Source organism: Capronia epimyces (assembly GCF_000585565.1).
Source record: "Capronia epimyces CBS 606.96 chromosome Unknown aczIQ-supercont1.9, whole genome shotgun sequence".
NCBI lineage: Eukaryota > Fungi > Ascomycota > Eurotiomycetes > Chaetothyriales > Herpotrichiellaceae > Capronia > Capronia epimyces.
The window spans coordinates 1,234,344-1,250,709 of record NW_006912912.1 but is presented as its reverse complement, the minus strand read 5'-3'; the positions used below and the strand labels follow the sequence as shown (position 1 = coordinate 1,250,709).

General features: G+C 54.1%; 6 protein-coding genes across 6 annotated transcripts in view; all 6 read left to right on the top strand.

Moving 5' to 3' along the window:
• Positions 1–670: 670 nt before the first annotated feature.
• On the top strand, positions 671–2,341 carry A1O3_09435 (uncharacterized protein; the record flags this gene model as incomplete). The annotated part of the gene is made up of 1 exon (XM_007739529.1): positions 671–2,341. One exon carries the CDS (start codon positions 671–673, stop codon positions 2,339–2,341), a length of 1,671 nt encoding a protein of 556 aa, XP_007737719.1.
• Positions 2,342–3,400: 1,059 nt separating this feature from the next.
• A1O3_09434 (uncharacterized protein) lies at positions 3,401–4,654 on the top strand (the record flags this gene model as incomplete). The annotated part of the gene is made up of 1 exon (XM_007739528.1): positions 3,401–4,654. One exon carries the CDS (start codon positions 3,401–3,403, stop codon positions 4,652–4,654), a length of 1,254 nt encoding a protein of 417 aa, XP_007737718.1.
• A 472-nt stretch (positions 4,655–5,126) lies between these two features.
• Positions 5,127–5,835, top strand: A1O3_09433 (uncharacterized protein; the record flags this gene model as incomplete). Its single annotated transcript, XM_007739527.1, has 2 exons — positions 5,127–5,488; positions 5,541–5,835. 2 exons carry the CDS (start codon positions 5,127–5,129, stop codon positions 5,833–5,835), a joined length of 657 nt encoding a protein of 218 aa, XP_007737717.1.
• Positions 5,836–7,842: 2,007 nt separating this feature from the next.
• A1O3_09432 (uncharacterized protein) lies at positions 7,843–9,321 on the top strand (the record flags this gene model as incomplete). Its single annotated transcript, XM_007739526.1, has 1 exon — positions 7,843–9,321. One exon carries the CDS (start codon positions 7,843–7,845, stop codon positions 9,319–9,321), a length of 1,479 nt encoding a protein of 492 aa, XP_007737716.1.
• A 1,235-nt stretch (positions 9,322–10,556) lies between these two features.
• Positions 10,557–12,512, top strand: A1O3_09431 (uncharacterized protein; the record flags this gene model as incomplete). The annotated part of the gene is made up of 1 exon (XM_007739525.1): positions 10,557–12,512. One exon carries the CDS (start codon positions 10,557–10,559, stop codon positions 12,510–12,512), a length of 1,956 nt encoding a protein of 651 aa, XP_007737715.1.
• A 1,720-nt stretch (positions 12,513–14,232) lies between these two features.
• The window catches only part of A1O3_09430 (uncharacterized protein), a gene marked incomplete at both ends in the record, with an annotated part of 3,454 nt that continues 1,320 nt past the window's right edge, over positions 14,233–16,366 (top strand). Inside the window, 3 exons of the mRNA XM_007739524.1 lie at positions 14,233–15,356; positions 15,432–15,556; positions 15,891–16,021. Coding sequence (XP_007737714.1) covers positions 14,233–15,356; positions 15,432–15,556; positions 15,891–16,021 — 1,380 coding nt within the window. The remainder of the gene's footprint in view (positions 15,357–15,431; positions 15,557–15,890; positions 16,022–16,366) is intronic.

Sequence of the window (16,366 nt, the reverse complement as noted above, 5' to 3'; positions counted from 1 at the left end):
TTTCTTGGACATTACGAAACCAACATGAGAACTGTCGTCCCCAAGGTTAAGGTTCCCTAAAGAAAGGGCGTACAGTGCCCACAGATAGGTTGAGATAGGCTTTGATATTCTCATCCGTTGCTGTGATTGGTCGCACTGACTACAAGATAGGGATCATAGCGTGAGCACGGAGATGTCCCCAGGATCAAAAGCCAATCGGGCCAAGAGACATCTCTCGATAGGTACCACGGTCTCCGCTGGCTGGCTGGGCTTTTGGTACGAGTACTATCCACAGACCTGCCATACGCCGATCTTCGCAGCAGAAAAGGGCCAGAAGGCTGTGTCTTTTAGCTTCACCCTCATGAACCTATCGCTGTTTATGCTCCTATTGATGTACCGCGTGGGGCCCCTCAGAGCCGTCCTTCTCAGGAGATATCGCTATGGTCGGCCTAACGCCACCGCACAGTCGCCTGCCTGTTTGGTGAGCTGATATCTCCGATGAGAAGATACTGGCACCTTGATGGAATTACTGACTTGTATAGAAGCCCTGCGACAACTTTGCTAGTCGCGCCACTTATAAGATGAATCCTGGGAGCCCCTGAAGAGCGATCCATTCCTTCTACCCAAACGGGCCTGCGCTCGAATCTGCTTCTCCCTCTCCGAGTTGACGCACAAGAAGCATTCCACGAAGATGTCGTTTGGAAGAAAGATTCGCGGATTGACTCCTCGCTCATTCCAGCTTCGGCTTCAGGGAGAGTCCTCCGTTTGGATCAACGATGACATCCGACCACTGCCACCCTCCCGCCGCCTCTGGGACATGTGGGCATACATATCCTTCTGGGCCATCAACCAGATTGCTCTGAGTAACTGGCAGATTGGTGCCTCGCTGATTGCGGTTGGGCTCTCAGTCTGGCAAACAATGATTGCAGTCATCATCGGCAAGATCATCATATCTGGGGTGGCTATCTGCAACGGGGCTATCGGTGCTCGCTGGCATATTGGTTTCCCTGTGCTATCGCGAGGGATCTGGGGAGTCTATGGGGCGTACATCATCATCGTTCAGCGCATCGTTCTCAGCTTGACCTGGTTCGCAGTTCAATCATGGACAGGAGGGCTTTGCGTCACGGCAGTGTTGAGTTCGATCTTCTCCTCCTTCCACCACATGCACAACACTCTTCCCGAGTCCGCCAACACCACCACCAAGAACTTGGTTGGGTGGGTGGTGTACAATATCATCACCATCCCCATCCTCTACATTCCTCCGGAAAAGACTCGACGGCTGCTTTACGTCATGAACACTATCTCGGTCATCACGCTCATCTCTATTATGATCTATGTCTTGTCGACGGCAGGCGGCGCCGGGCCGTTGCTCTCAGCGCCGGCAACAGCAAAGTCTGGCAGTCAGCTAGGCTGGGCTATTGTACAGGGTATCACGACCGTGATTGGCGGTATTGCCGTCGGGCTGACCAACCAAGCCGACTACTCACGGTTTGCTCGACGTCCTGGAGATCAGATCTTCGGGCAATGGTTTTCGATTCTCACCCTGGGTACGATATTGCCGCTCTTCGGGTGTCTAACAAGTTCTGCATCTGTGAAGCTCTATGGCGAAGCCTACTGGAACCCACCGGATTTGTTGCTGCGATGGCTTGATGACGACTATAACTCCAAAGCTCGAGCAGGAGCTTTCTTCGCTGGGGTAGGGCTTGTGGTGTGCCAACTAGCCATCAACACCATCGACAACGCTTTCTCTGCAGGGATGGACATGGCAGGCTTCGTCCCAAAGTACTTTAACATCCGGCGAGGCGCCTACTTTGCCCTTGTCCTCTCGATTGCCATGTGCCCGTGGGAGCTACTCGCCTCGGCAGGGACCTTCATCAGCGTTATGGGGGCATACTCGGTCTTCCTGGGCCCGATGTGCGGCATTCAGATCTGCGACTACTTCCTTATCCGACGTCGACGGGTCAAGCTCTCCGACCTCTACACTCCGTCTTCGTCTGGAATTTATTACTACTTTCGTGGCGTTAACTTGCGCGCGTTCGCGGCCTGGGTGTGTGGCTGGGCACCTCAGCTCCCGGGATTCATTGCCAACGTCAACAGCAGCGTCTCCGTGCCCAAAGCAAGTATGGAAATGTTCTACCTCGCCTTTCCCCTAGGCCTGGCCATCAGCTTCACTATCTACTACGTGCTGAACAGGGTGTTTCCGCCTCAAGGAGTCGGCGAGTACGATGATGTCGATTACTACGGGACGTTTAGTCTCGATGAGGGAGCTCAGCTTGGAATCTCTCCTCTGGAAGAGATCAATGGAGAGGAGACGATGACGGAGAAGGGCGCCATGAATGAACGAGTCACTCGGGAGAAGTGATGGATGGTGCAACAGATTGAGATTAATTCCTTGACTAGAAGACGGGAGAGCTATTCATGTGTTATAGATCGCTTTGCAGGAGGGTAGATTGTATACGGAGTACATTTCTCTACCACAGATGTCAGAATCCATGATGCCACTTTCGGTGCGTGTTGCGATTGGGTTGTTTTTCTTTGGCCTAGGCATCGGTGTGTGATGAGACAAGAGCAGCTCTTCAGGCATCTTTCAGAAGCGGCTCTTCAGGCATCTTTCAGTTCAAGGACAGTGCAGAGTAAAGTTGGCAAACTTAGTGCTCGAGTGCACGGATAATCAAGTTGGGGGACGAGGCGAACTTGAAAGGGAACCATCGAGCTTAGGGCGGCGAGACCGCTAGTACCAGCGTGGAAAGGGTCTCGTCATGTCCATCTTGGCGACATGTTCCGCCGTAGCAGTACTTACTATTAGGTACTTTGCATTGATCAACGTGCAGTGCAGACAAAGTTGTGGGACGCAACATGCATGTTTATTGTTTCTTGTTTGGCCTGGTAGCGTATCTCGTGAAAAGGTCTGCTTTCAGCCTCAGCCTCGGCCTTAGAGCCAGGGCCAGGCCCAGCATCCCTATTAATTACCCCATGACAGGGGACGCTTACCGGCCGTAGAAACCAGTGAACTCGTCGCTATCGGCCGAAAGCTTCGCACTCGGACGGGACGCAATGCTAATGGTTCAAGTTTAAGTTCACCATTTACCACTTACCACTTTGCGAAGATCCCAATAGAGAAGTCATCTTGTTATATTATAATAGATAAGTCGTTCATTCCTTCTGCTTCCTCGTACTTGTTTGTCCTGGACTCGTTACATCCCATCCCAGCGAAACGGTCCCAGGATAGAAGGTTGAGTACCTACCAATACTCTGTATCTGCGCCCAGCATCTTGCCTCCCATCCGTCATACACTTACTCCAATTTTCGTTTGGTGGAACCGAGGGTTAAGCTCCCAGCATCTTGCCTCCCACCCGTCATACACTTACTCGTTTTTTGGTTGGTGGAACTCCATCAGTGGTCGAGGGTGGAGGTTGGAAAGATGGCGGAATCCCAAAAGAGAATCGTCATCATCGGGGGTTCTTACGGCGGCCTGTCAACTGCCCACTATCTCCTCAAGCATGTGGTTCCTCAACTGCCCGAGAAAGAATCGTACCAGGTCGTTCTGGTCAGCGCCGCAGATCAGGTCCTGTGCCGGCCGGCATGTCCTCGCGCGTTGATCTCGGACGACTTGTTACCCCAAGACAAGCTCTTCGTTAGCATTCCGAAATTGTTTGACCAGTACCCCAAAGGCAGCTTCAGCTTCCTCAACGGCACAGCCACCGAGCTCGAGCACACCAGCCGAACCGTCTCTGTTAGATTGGCCGCTGGCGGTGGGAGTAGCACCGAGAAGATCGATTACTACGCCCTCGTCATCGCCACCGGCGCGTCTACGCCGTCCCCCCTGCTCAGTCTCAACCGCGATATCGAATTCCTACGGACAAAGTGGGCCCAGTTTCGGAAAGCCTTGCCCACCGTCAAGAGCATCATCATCGCCGGTGGAGGTCCTGCAGGTGTCGAGACGGCTGGCGAGCTGGGTGAATACCTGAATGGCCGCGCCGGCAGGTTCGCCTCGAAGCTGGCCAATCCTAGAGTCGCCATTACGGTCGTGACAGCCGGCTCCGACATCCTGCCCGCGCTTCGACCCGCCATTGCAAAAAAGGCTGAGCATTATCTCGCCCAAGTGGGCGTGACCGTCATCAAGCAGGCCAGAGTCAAGGCTGTGACGCCAGAGGGTGCAGGGACGGACGACGTTTCAGCCAAGGCGACAGTTACCCTGGAGGATGGCAAGACACTCGAGGCCGACTTGTACATCCCGGCGACTGGAATGACACCAAACACCGGTTTCATCGCCGATAAAAGCCTTCTGGTTGCAGACGGCCGCGTCGACACCAATGCCTCGACCTTGCGGGTCGACAAAGCCGGTCCACGCGTCTACGCCATCGGCGACGTGGCTTCGACCGCACGACCCGCCGTCCATCTCATCTTCCCTGCCATCCCCGTGCTCGGCGCCAACATCAAGCGCGATCTCCTGCTGGCCGCGGGGAAAGAGGACAAGTCCGTCGGCAAGGACAGGGGGTTCAAGGAGGACACTCGAGAGACGCAGATGGTGCCTATCGGCAAGGGCAGAGGAGTGGGTGCAGCCGCTGGATTCCAGCTGCCCAGCTTCATGGTGTGGCTGATCAAGGGCCGCGACTACTGGTTATGGACGACGGGCAATCTGTGGAGCGGAAAACAGTGGGCGAAAGAATCTTGATAAAGCAGGGGGGAGAGTGGACGATTTCCTATTCAGACCTGTACTGCAGGGGATGGGACGCATCGCTCGGAGGAGTTCCTTTCATCGTGGTTGATCAATCGCGGAGGTGAAGGCTCAAGAAACACATAGGAAAGTACGGCAGAAGTAGAGATTAAGTCGACCGATGCTGCTTTTAAGATGCGTTACGTCTTAGTAACAGGTCGGGGACTGCTAGAGCTGTAGCCTATGACGGAGTCAGCCCACCCTGTGAGGATAGGGCAGCGTCACCTCGGCAGGTGTTACTCGTCTTGGCATGTTTACTCGTTCCGTAGCACTCAAGTTGGACATGATCTAGCAATGAATGACAAGTCCCGCCTCGTTGTATTGAACTATCTGTACTTGCTCTGGCACTGAGCTGAAGGACGCTTGACGGTATTGCGACCCATCATCCCAGACCAAGGCCGTGGAAACTCCTGCGAAACGCGATACAACCATGCCTGCACGCGTCTCCGCCTCGCCCTCACCCGCCCCAGAAGTGCCAGTCGCGGCAGCACCAGGCCCTCGTGCGGCAGCACTGCACAAAGTGTTCGCAGGTGCCTTGTCATCGTCCATCAAAGCCAACTCGTACGCCAATTTTAGCTCCTGTTTCCCCACCCCTGCCAAGTACTGTCCGACGGCGCTGGAAGGAGTTTGGAGGCAGCTGAATGCGCGGCTGGAAGAAGAGTGCACGCGTGATTTTGAGAAGATCCTAGAAGAGAGACATGTCATCGAGGGCCTGAATCAGTGGGACATCTTGATCGAGGATGCACGAAGAAGGAAGAATAGAGCGGTTGAAGGGGATATGCCCGATCGACCGTGAGTTGAGCCCGGTGCCCCCGAATCGTTCGTGCACGCTGACCTGTAACAGTCTGCATACCCTTTCAGCCCAAGAACTGTACTGCGCTCATCTATCCCCCTTTTTGCAACAAGCCGCGAACGAACTGGAGTCGAAGCTGCAAGCAACGCAGCAACATAATGCAGCGATGATGGCAACAATTGGCAGACAACAAGCCGAGTTGGAACAACTATTGAATGGCCTAGAAGCGGCTGTCAAAGACATTGAAGGCAGCGTCCAAGCAATGCACTCAGATGAACAAGGGGTTCCTGCACAACTGAGGAGTGACGTGTGGCAGATGGAACAAGAGCTTGCTGCGACGAGGTGAATGTGCATGTTGAGCCACGAAGAGCATGATACGGATGATCCTAATATTAGCATTGGCGTTGGCGGCGTTCTGGGTCACATCGGACTATCGCACAAGAGTAGAAGCAACAATTTCCAGTCCGAACAGCATGTCTCAGAGACTCTTAAGGGAACGGCTGGCGGGCAACTGGAGTTATCAGGGTAGATGCCATATTCGCGCAGAGAGGGTGTCACGATGTGCCGCCGGGTGATACTGATAGGCTGTTGGAAAAGGTATGCTACGAACACTGTGAGAGCCTGGCTGGAGAGAGTGTTTAGAGGCGTCAAACTGTCCTGTTCGGATGGTCATGTTCGGATGGTGTTGTTCGGATGCTGTGAGCTGAAGTAAATTAGATTCTGGTCTGATCAAACGGCTGCACAGAGCCGATCCCTGGACCAAAAACATGCATAGGACGGCTGGAGGATGAAGGAAGAACGAAGCCTTGAATTGTGGTGGAGGCGAGGCTGGCCACTCGCAGTCCATTTCGGAGCCAAGACACTGAGAGCTCTCTCGCCGCGTCAATTTGAGTTCCGTGAGTCTACTCCGTACTTCGTCCTCTGTACCTCTTCTCCAGCTCAGGATTCACACTCGCTGATGATTGCGTTGCTCCACTGCAGTGGCAGATGGCAAGCTCCCATGGGCAGGAAGCCCTCTTTTGGCCGAAATCCCATCTGACAGTCGCTAGTTCTGTCCTACAGTACGAGACGGAGCAGGATCGTGTACGCCGGTGCAGCTAGTCATGATTAGCTGCTCTCTGCGCTCTGCTCTCTGGCCTGGTTTTCCACCTCTCCAGCAATCATGATCATGGACGACCAACGGCAAGCAGCGCAGAGCGACGATCTGCGACTGGCTGGCATTTCTGCTCGACTAACTCAACCCGGCTATTTGTTTGCGGCTGGAAATTGAGGCTCGGGGAGGGGCGGCCGAATTTGCCCCCCATTTGCACGACATCCAATTAAGGTTTGATATTGAGATTGCACGCCCGCCGCCGCCATCACCAACTTCCAAGTCAACTGCCCACATGCCCATCGTCCGTCCCTGGTCGCAAGCCCAGGTCCTAGGTCTCAGGTCCCATGTCCCTCGCCATCAGCCCAGCATCCCACCGGCAAATCCACGCTGCTGGCTGGCTGGCGGGCTGACTGGCTCGCTTCCGTTCTCGATCACCTTCTCTCGCCTGCGACTACGGATCACTGCTAGTACGATTCCTACGATTGCTCCGAAAACCTGGCTATCCGCCGTCCGGTTCCTTCGCCCAGGAACCTGGCCCCGATGGAAGCCTCGATCTTAGGGCTTTCGCGAACATAACGCGCCAACACACTTCCCCGGTCCCTGCTAGTTGGAGGTGGCGTTGCTTGCGCAATATCACGATGTACAGACGCGTGCGACAAGTTTTTCGGAGATGCTATCTTTGCTGTCGTGCGTCGAGTCAGAAGTGCTTTCCCGACGTACAAGAAGTCAAATGCCTCCCATTGATCGATTCTCTATTCTTTGTTTACATTTGATGACAGCATCTTGCGTCTGTCTGCATATACAATTTCGGCATCTCCACAAACTCTGTTATTTCCCCCCGTCTTGATTGGCTTGGTCGAGGAAGTCTCAACCCTCCGCCCCTCATTGTCTTTCCTCTCCAGCTGTTCTCCTCGTGTGGGCGGCTCAAGCCTCGTGGTGGCCCTCCGTCGGCAACAAGGCCCATCCCAACTCAGGTGGCAGTCAAGGTTTTACTCATCGCGTCTGAGGTCAACAACTCCATCCGCTCGTCAATCGTCTTGTTCGTCTCAAGACACGTCCTCACCCACACCTTCAACTTCATCTTGATCCCACAGTATTCACAAGTGATCTTCGCCCTGGCGAACTGTACTCTGTATGTATGTCGTCTCTGAACAGCAGGGTGTGCCACTGGATCAAAGCTCTCAGCTACATACCGGCGATATAGCCGGGTCATAGTTCAATCATCCTTGCTCAGCACGCGCCAACCCGTCACACAGTCCTATGGAGAAACGTGTCAGAATATGGACGCTTGGATCCCTTGCGGGTGTCTTCAGCACTGCCAGCAGCATTGTGAACCTCATTGTCGCTCTCAACATCACCGTGCTGCCGGCTTTACGAATCCTATTGTTTGTCAGTTTCGGTATTAGCCTGCTGAATCTGGCAAACCTTGCCTATTTCGCAACATTCTATGTCAGGGTCCTGAACAGCCATCCAGTTTTCTCGAAGGCGAAAACATGGAGTTGCCTCACCGCCGGCACAATTGCTGCTGCAGTCAGCGTGGCCGTCCCCGGTGCAGCATTGGTCTGGCTGGCCTTGAGGCATAGCGATCTTCCGCAGAAGATTCTAGATGCGGCTCCGTTCACACTGCTCGGAATCAGCCTAGGGACTTGGGCGGCTTCAGCTCTTTCGCAGCTTATTCTCTACTGTATGTTTTGGTTGTGGACCAAGAGCGCGCTTAAGACACGACGGAAAAGCAGATTGGACATGGATTTCGGTATCAGAGCAACATCCGTGTCGATGATCAGAAGACCCAGTACTCAGCATACGAGTGTATCTTTCGGCTCGCAAGATCCCACGGTGAACTCACCACCGAGAACTCCGATCTCAAAAGCAACGTCCAGTCTACAAGGATCTTCCTCGACGAAAGTCGGGCCTGGGTCATCCCGAACCAAGCTTATTCGACATTCTAATCACTCATCATTCGAAGGTAGACCTTTCCCTGCGGGAGAGGCCATGAGCATCGATAGTGCATTCGGCAATTGGGACACCTCTTCTGCTCATCACGAGATGCGGGCTGTCATACCCTCGTCCCCCCCTGTCGCTCGGACAGGGCTAGAGACAATACCGGGTAGCAGGTCGGAGTCCCCGGCCAATGGCTTGGACGGGCCATTCGTTCCAGAAACTCCCGTGTCAAGCTCGCCACATGCAACAACGTCTGACTCGGTGACCATGATCGGCTGGAGCTCTTCTCCAAGAGAGCCCAAATCATCCCCACCATCGAGTCCCCCAAATTTCTCCCGACCAACATCTTCACCGTACCGCAAACCTCCTCCGAGTTTCGAACGGTTCGATCCTGCCATGCATGAGCTGGTCCATCCGTTGTTCCGACCAAATAGCCCTCGGCCGCCTCCTGTCCCCCTTGGAGGGACAGCAATCACCGTGTCGCCGTTGGCAGATCATTTGATCTCTCCCAGCACGCTGACGGTGCATCGCAAAGCAATGCCCAGTATTGCCGGATCGGAGACACAGAGTGTGGATGACTCCGTACCGGACAGTCCCACTCTCGGCAGTCCTTCTCTTGGAAGTCCTGGGCCGTCGATTGTTGATGATGATGAGCTACCTCCTATACTCCCTGGGTTTGTGCTATCGGCCGGGTCGCGCACTAGTCTGGTGGGATACGGGAAACGAAAAGGATTCAGACAAGATCGCCCCAAGTCCCATTTATCGAGTGGAAATCGCTTGAGTGGGCATTTGATCTGAGTCTTTGTGTGTTTCCACCCGCTGCTTCTCGCACCGTGGGGGTTTGAATGTGATATCATGTGTTTTAGTACAATGGCCGGCATTTCAGCAAGGCGTTTGGAGGCCATGGTGGCGGGTTGATTTGACGTACAGCAAGGGTATGAGAAGGGCTCACAGAGACCATGATGTATGAAGAATTTAAGTAATCGCTATTGCTCAATCTGTACTGAGTACTTGCTGTGTACCGCATGGGTGAAATGCCATCCAAAGCATATGCTCCTCCGCAGCGCCAGACGGCGGCTGGCGTCGGCTCGAGCCGAGACCTTAGGTCGCTAAACCTAACCTGGCTTAGCATGACTGGGCCCCCACGGGTAGAAAGCAGCAAGGACACCAACTGAATAGGTCTAACTCCGTCATGTCCGAAGACCCTGTGTCCTCCTACCAATACAGCGCCCCCCGACCCGTTGCAGTTAGTGGCTAGGAGCTTACGGCGGCGTGGCACAGAAAATGCTTCAACTTCCAATCCTCTCACCACTACTACCTAGTAGTCAGCAACAATCAAGACCTGATACTCAACACAGAACATCAATCACAACACAAGCCCCCCTTCTTTATTCACTCCGGTCCACTGCATCATGGCTTTCTGCCGCACCCTGCAGCCTCCGGGCCTGGATGGCATCAATAACATTAGCGCTTTGTATTGTTCATCCACAGCCCGAACAAATACCTCTCTCGAATGCCTTCATCTCTTCCCTTGCACTTCAACCATCCGCTCTCACACCTGGACCTCGCGCAAAGCTTCACCTCTGTGGCTACAGTATCTATCGCAGCTGCTCTCTCATGACTTCACCCAATCATCCTTAACCAAGGCCTCGTCGTCGGCTTGCGCCCGTCTACATATCCGCCGCTCCTTGCGTTTTGGAACCGCGACCAAGGGATATTTTGGCGCTTCCACCTCGCAGTCAGTCAATCACACTTCGACTGTCCGACGAGTCTCTCCTACCTCTGGGAGAATCCTCTCATCCCGCTGCCTATCGCAGAGACAACTTCATCGTAAGAAACAGCTCAGGTAAGTCATCCGCTTCCGAAAGCTGTTGCTTCTCTCACTCCCCACTCTGCATCAACTCACCTAGTTGAGGTGGTGTCTTTCCACACTCCATGTTATGTCGAGCTAGGTTGATTCCCCGGGCTGCAAGGATTCGATGTCTCCCTTGTTCACGATATCAGGATGGCCACTGACTTTCATTTCCAGAAACATGGCAATCAAGTCAGGAACCCGGCCAGCTGTTGTCTTTCACATGACGACTCGGAGCCATGCTGCGAGGAAGCCGACGCCAGAGGTGAATTCGTCATCAGACAGTTCGCCTCCGTCTTCTGGCTCTTCCTCGTTGGCGGCGACCCCTAGTCTTCAAGTAAAAGGCAACAAGAGGAAAGCCTCCGAGGCGAGCTCGGATGACTCTGAGGAGGCCATTGAGGCCAAAAGGCACTGCCCGGAGCCAGAGGTGAAGGTGCCTGAGGTGCGCGAAGAACCTAACACCCTCGACTATAAGAGCCAGCAATACTGGCCAAAGTACAACCCCGACAAGCCGGTGTACTACACCAGTACCGGGACCAGGTTCCGTCCGGGCTCGGCCAGTGGTACCCCGGAGTCCCGGTCGCCCAGGAAGTCCACCCGGGGAGGTGGCCGTGGCCGCGGAGGGGGTCACGCAAACAACGGTGGCCGGAGGGGCAAGCAGAAGGGCCGGGGTGGCCGGGGCGGAGAAAGCCCAGATCCACCAAATCGACGGCGTCCTTTGACGCAAGATGAGCGGGTGGAGATCTCCATGCTCAAGGCAAGACAGCAAGAACTCAAGCGGTTCTTCAAAGTCGTGGGCGGCCAGCAAATCGACATCCTCGACCAGTTGGCAGTCAGGGATATGTCCAAGATCTCTCGAAAGCCCAAAGCGCACAAACATGTCCCAGAGCACGAAATGGTCACAGATGCTCTGAAGGAGCTCATGGAAGACACGCAAGACATGATCAAGGCAAGATACCGTGTGCAATCCGAGCATGAAGAACAGCGGATGAGGCAGGAAAAGGAGGTCATTGAACAACAGTACCAGACACACGTGGCCGAAGCCCGCAACGAGCATCTTGCTGGTGCTGAAGGAGATATCATTCTATTCGAAAGGGCCTACCGGGCAGCACACGATGATACTCATACCGAATCCGGCTCCGACCTGGACTATTTCCCTCACTACCACGAACTTCCTGAAGCAAACACCCAGCCACGAGGCTATGTGTCCAGCAAGATCATGGATGAAAAACCATTCAAGCAACAGCTAGCATCATTCGATGAGCAGGCACGTCAAGAGGTTCTGAACGAAGACGTCATTGCGCCACTCCTCACGAATATGGAACGACGCAACAATGAGTGGCGAGAAGAACAAATCCGGAAGAAATCGCAGAACCTCGACGCCCTGTCGGCGGAAGCCATCAAGGAACTTGAAAACATCAAAGGGTACCTTGTCCCGAGGCCGTTCAAGATGGATGATAGTAATTCCTACGCCTTATCGGCACTGGCCGATGTTTCGGAATGGACTGCACAACAGCAGCCGGAGCGTCAGTACATTTACATGCCGTTGGCACCGGGGGACAGTTTTCCACGAGAAGGACTCGACTTTACCCCCCTTCCGGGCCAGCCGCATCCCGTCAGTCGTCCAGCATCGTCGGGCCAGTTTAATTATGCAACGAACGGTCCGTTCTCGACACTCCTCCCCCACCCAGCTCCAGCTCCAGCTCCGCTGGCCACGACCGGACCTAGCGATCGAACATTACCTCGAATCGTGTCAAGTGGACGTGGTCAACCTATTGCTCCGGCACCACCCAAGCAGTCTGTCATTCGACCGACAGGTCCGTCACTGTTTCGATACGGCACACGGCTAGGTTCAGGCTCACAAGCTTTGCCAACGTTGGCACCCGTGCCACAACAGTACATCTTTCAACCACCACAGCAACCTTATCAACATCAACCTGCTCCTCGGCCAGCCTCTGCGTCTCAATATGGCCAACCAAGTGCAGGTGCTCCGGTCGGACAGCAGAGCAAGATTCCCATCACTTTTGTCAATCAAACCATCGCAAGTAGGAATGCGGCGTCAACATCGTCGCCCGTAAACGGGAATGTTAATGCCAATGGCAAGGGTGGACAGAGAATGTTGCTGCCGAAGGTGTGAAGGGGAATCGAGGCTGTGGAGGATGTGAAGGGGAATCGAGGCCCGGGGAGGATATGTGAGGCCAGTTCAGATCAGTTTCGACGAGAGATGAAAGATGCTGGTGAGGCAGCCGAGACTGGTATAGCAGCTGGAGGGAGTGTCAGGGATTAGCATATCATTTCCTGCATTACGAGGGACGGTCAGGCAGTACAACGCCATGGCCGAGTTCCTGGTCCGGTGTTTTACAATCCAGTCAGTGCTACAGTAAGGTACGGAGTACCTAGGTGCTTTACCAGGTACCTACCTTAGGTAGATCTACTGAGTACACATACAGTACACATATTACACACACGGTCAGACAATCGAGACCACAGATTGAACCTGCGCCCGTTACGGAGCACGGAGTACAGTACGCAATACTCCGTACTGCTGTCACGATGCCACGGCCAGCCACCGACATCACCGCGAGTGCTCCGATGCAGGCTTGAGGTTGATGCCGAGAAACTAAGCTGAGATTCAAGGGTTTGAGTGGTAGGTGAGTGGTGCGTGGTGCGTGGTGCGTGGTGCTCCCGCCCTCCCTTCGTTGGCCTTTATCCATAACATACCAACTAATTAGGCCCGGCATCTGCCTAATCTACCTACTAGGTGCCTACTGTAACCTACCTACTACCTAACCTATAGGTACCTAGGTACCTAGGTACTGGCCTTCTTCCCAGCCACCATGGTACCTAATGTATGTATGTGCTGCGACTGCGTACGATACTACGTAGGTACTCTGTACTCTGTACTCTGTACAAGTATAGGAAATGGCAGATGACAGATGACAGATGACAGATGACAGATCAACCACCCTCGTCCTCCATCCTCCATCCTCCATCCTCCATCCTCCCTCCTCTTACGAAAGCCCAGCTCTCCCCTCCTCTCGCTCTCCTTCGCCTTCACCAATCGCCAATCGCCATCTCCGCTGCACGGATATATACCACAGCAACCTTGAACGCGGCCGTTAGGCCTCAGGCTCTTCGGCCAATGCCTTCAGCCTGCGTATTGGCGCCTCAGCCCCGCCCCCAGCTTTTGCGGTAGGATCCTGCTCTCGTCAGTGGTGCCCGCGGCGTGCACCCTGCTAGACTGTGTGAGATGAAGTCATAGCCACGGGTTGAGGCCATCAAGGCATCCTCCCTTGCCTAGCACCAAGCACCAAGCTCAGCACTCATCCTGCCATGGTCCTCTGATCATCTGGCCAAGCACCAAGCTCAGCACTCTCCCTGCCATGGTCCTCTGATCATCTGGACAATACTCCTACTCGTACTCCGTACTCGTATACGTCGATCACTTGGCGGGTACATTGGAGGAAGGGAGAAAAGGGAACAAGGTAGAGGAGTAGGAGTTTATTCAATAAGAAAGATCGTCTGTGTCGCCGCAGATGCCTGATCTGTCATCCCTCTGTTGCTTGTCTGACACTTGCGCTGCGTCTCAACTCTCCTTCTGCCGTTGTCTGACCATTGCGCTGCATCTCAACTCTCCTCCTGTTGTTGTTCTATTCTTTGCTGCGTCTCAACTCTCCTTCTGCCGTTGTTCTATTCTTTGCAGACTGATCGAATTTCAACGGTACGGTCGCCTGTGCCTCGGAGAGAACAGTGGTGAATCCAGACACCTAGTCGATTCAGTCCCGTGTTCGGCAGGTAACACCTAGTCGACTCAGTCCCCCTTCGACAGGTACCTCCCTCTCTTGCAGTCGCCAGGGATGTCGGTCTCGGACCAACCCACCATCGCCAAAGGCGACGCGACCCACGAAAAGCAGACATCGGCCAGCGACACGACCCACGAAAAACAGACATCGGCCATTGACACGACCCACGAAAAACAGACATCGGCCATTGACCCTCCCGCCGGGAAAGAAAAACATCTGGGTGTCACCGGTCCCGAGTTGGAGGCCTACAACATCGACGGTGGCCGCTCCAAACGGATAGACGGCAAGGTCGAACTGACCGAGGAAGACGTGTATGACAAACTGGGCTATTGCTTCCCGGGGTGGAAGAAATGGATGATCCTGGTGGTCATCCTTCTGATCCAAACCTCCATGAACCTCAACGCCAGCATCTACGCCAACGGGGTCGACGGCTTAGCCGAGAAATACACCATCACCAAGCAAAAGGCCCGCGTCGGTCAGATGGTGTTTTTGGTCTGCTACGCCTTTGGCTGTGAACTTTGGGCTCCGTGGTCCGAGGAACTGGGCCGTTGGCCGACCCAACAGTTGTCCTTGTTTCTGGTCAATCTGTGGCAACTCCCTGCGGCGCTGGCCCCGAATTTCGCCTCGATCGTCGTCGCCAGAGCTCTCGCCGGCCTCTCCACCGCCGGCGGCTCAGTCACCCTGGGTGTCATTGCCGACCTATACCAACCGGAGGACTCGGGCTTCCAATATGCCGTCGCGTTCGTCGTGTTGTCGTCGGTGGGCGGTGCCCCTGTCGGCGCCGTGATCGGCGGGTTTGTGGGCCAGTACTTGTCTCTGAGCTGGATTTTCTGGATGCAATTGTGCATCGGCGGAGCCGTGCAACTCATTCATTTCATCCTCGTGCCTGAGACCCGGGCGACCATCCTGCTCGACCGCGAAGCCAAGCGGCGCCGCAAGAACGGCGAGACCAACATCTACGGGCCCGACGAGCTGAAAAAGCCGCGGTTTCCCATGCACGAGTTTGTTCGAGTTTGGGCCCGTCCTTTCCAGATGTTTGCCACCGAGCCCATCGTCCTAGCTTTATCTCTGCTCAGCGGGTTCAGCGACGCACTGTTGTTCACTTTTCTCGAGGCCTTTACGCCGGTCTTCAAACAGTGGAATTTCCAGCCTTATCAGGTCGGATTGGCTTTTCTATCGTATGTATCCGCACTCGTACAGGGATGCAAAATGCGTGAGTGGTGGAGGTGAATAGCTATTGATTGACGACTTAGGTCTCTCATCGGATATCTGCTCGCCTACTTCACGTATCTGCCGGTGATTCGACATCATAACAAGATTCGCGCGGATGACCCGGACAGATTGTCTCCTGAATCGAGACTGTGGTGGTTACTTTTCCGTCCGTCTCACCGGGTTTTCTGTTGTTTCCCTTATTTTGCGTCCTCGCCAGCGTTTCCGTTGTTTCCCTTTCCCTTATTTTGCGTCTCCTCACCTTTAGGCCTTTTCTCCGTTGTTTCCCTTTCCCTTATTTCACGTCCCTCACAGCGTTTCTCCGGTGTTGCCTTTATTTTGCGTTGCCTCACCTTTAGGCCTATCTACCAGACTATACGTTGTGTGATATGCCTCAACTCAACAGTTTTAGGGCCTTTGCCTGGCCCCATTCCGCTCTCGGGATTGACTCTGTCTCTCAGTTTCCCTCCAATCTCTAAGCTAACGTCGATTTCTCCATGTAGTGGCCCCTCTCGAAACAATCGGTCTGTTCGGGTTTGCTTGGACGAGCCTGGGTCCCGACTACGGCATTCCCTGGATAGCGCCTATGATCTTTACCGTGCTCATAGGCATGGCAAACTATGGTATCTACAAGGTCAGTTTAGCACTCCGTTGTCCGAGTTAGTGCTTTGGTGCCCTTCTACCCTATCCGTCCCTGTTTGTGCTCCTGTTTCTGCTCCTGTTTCTGCCTCTGTGTCTCTGCTCCTGTGTTCTGCTTCTATGTTCCTACTTCTTCGTTTCTGCTTCTATGTTTCTGCTTCTATGTTTCTACTCCTGTTTCTGCTCCTGTTTCTGCTTCTGTTTCTGCTTCTGTTTCTGCTCCTGTGTTTCTGATCCTGTGTTTCTAATCCTGTGTTTCTAATCCTGTGTTTCTAATCCTGTGTTTCTAATCCTGTGTTTCTAATCCTGTGTTTCTAATCCTGTGTTTCTAATCCTGTGT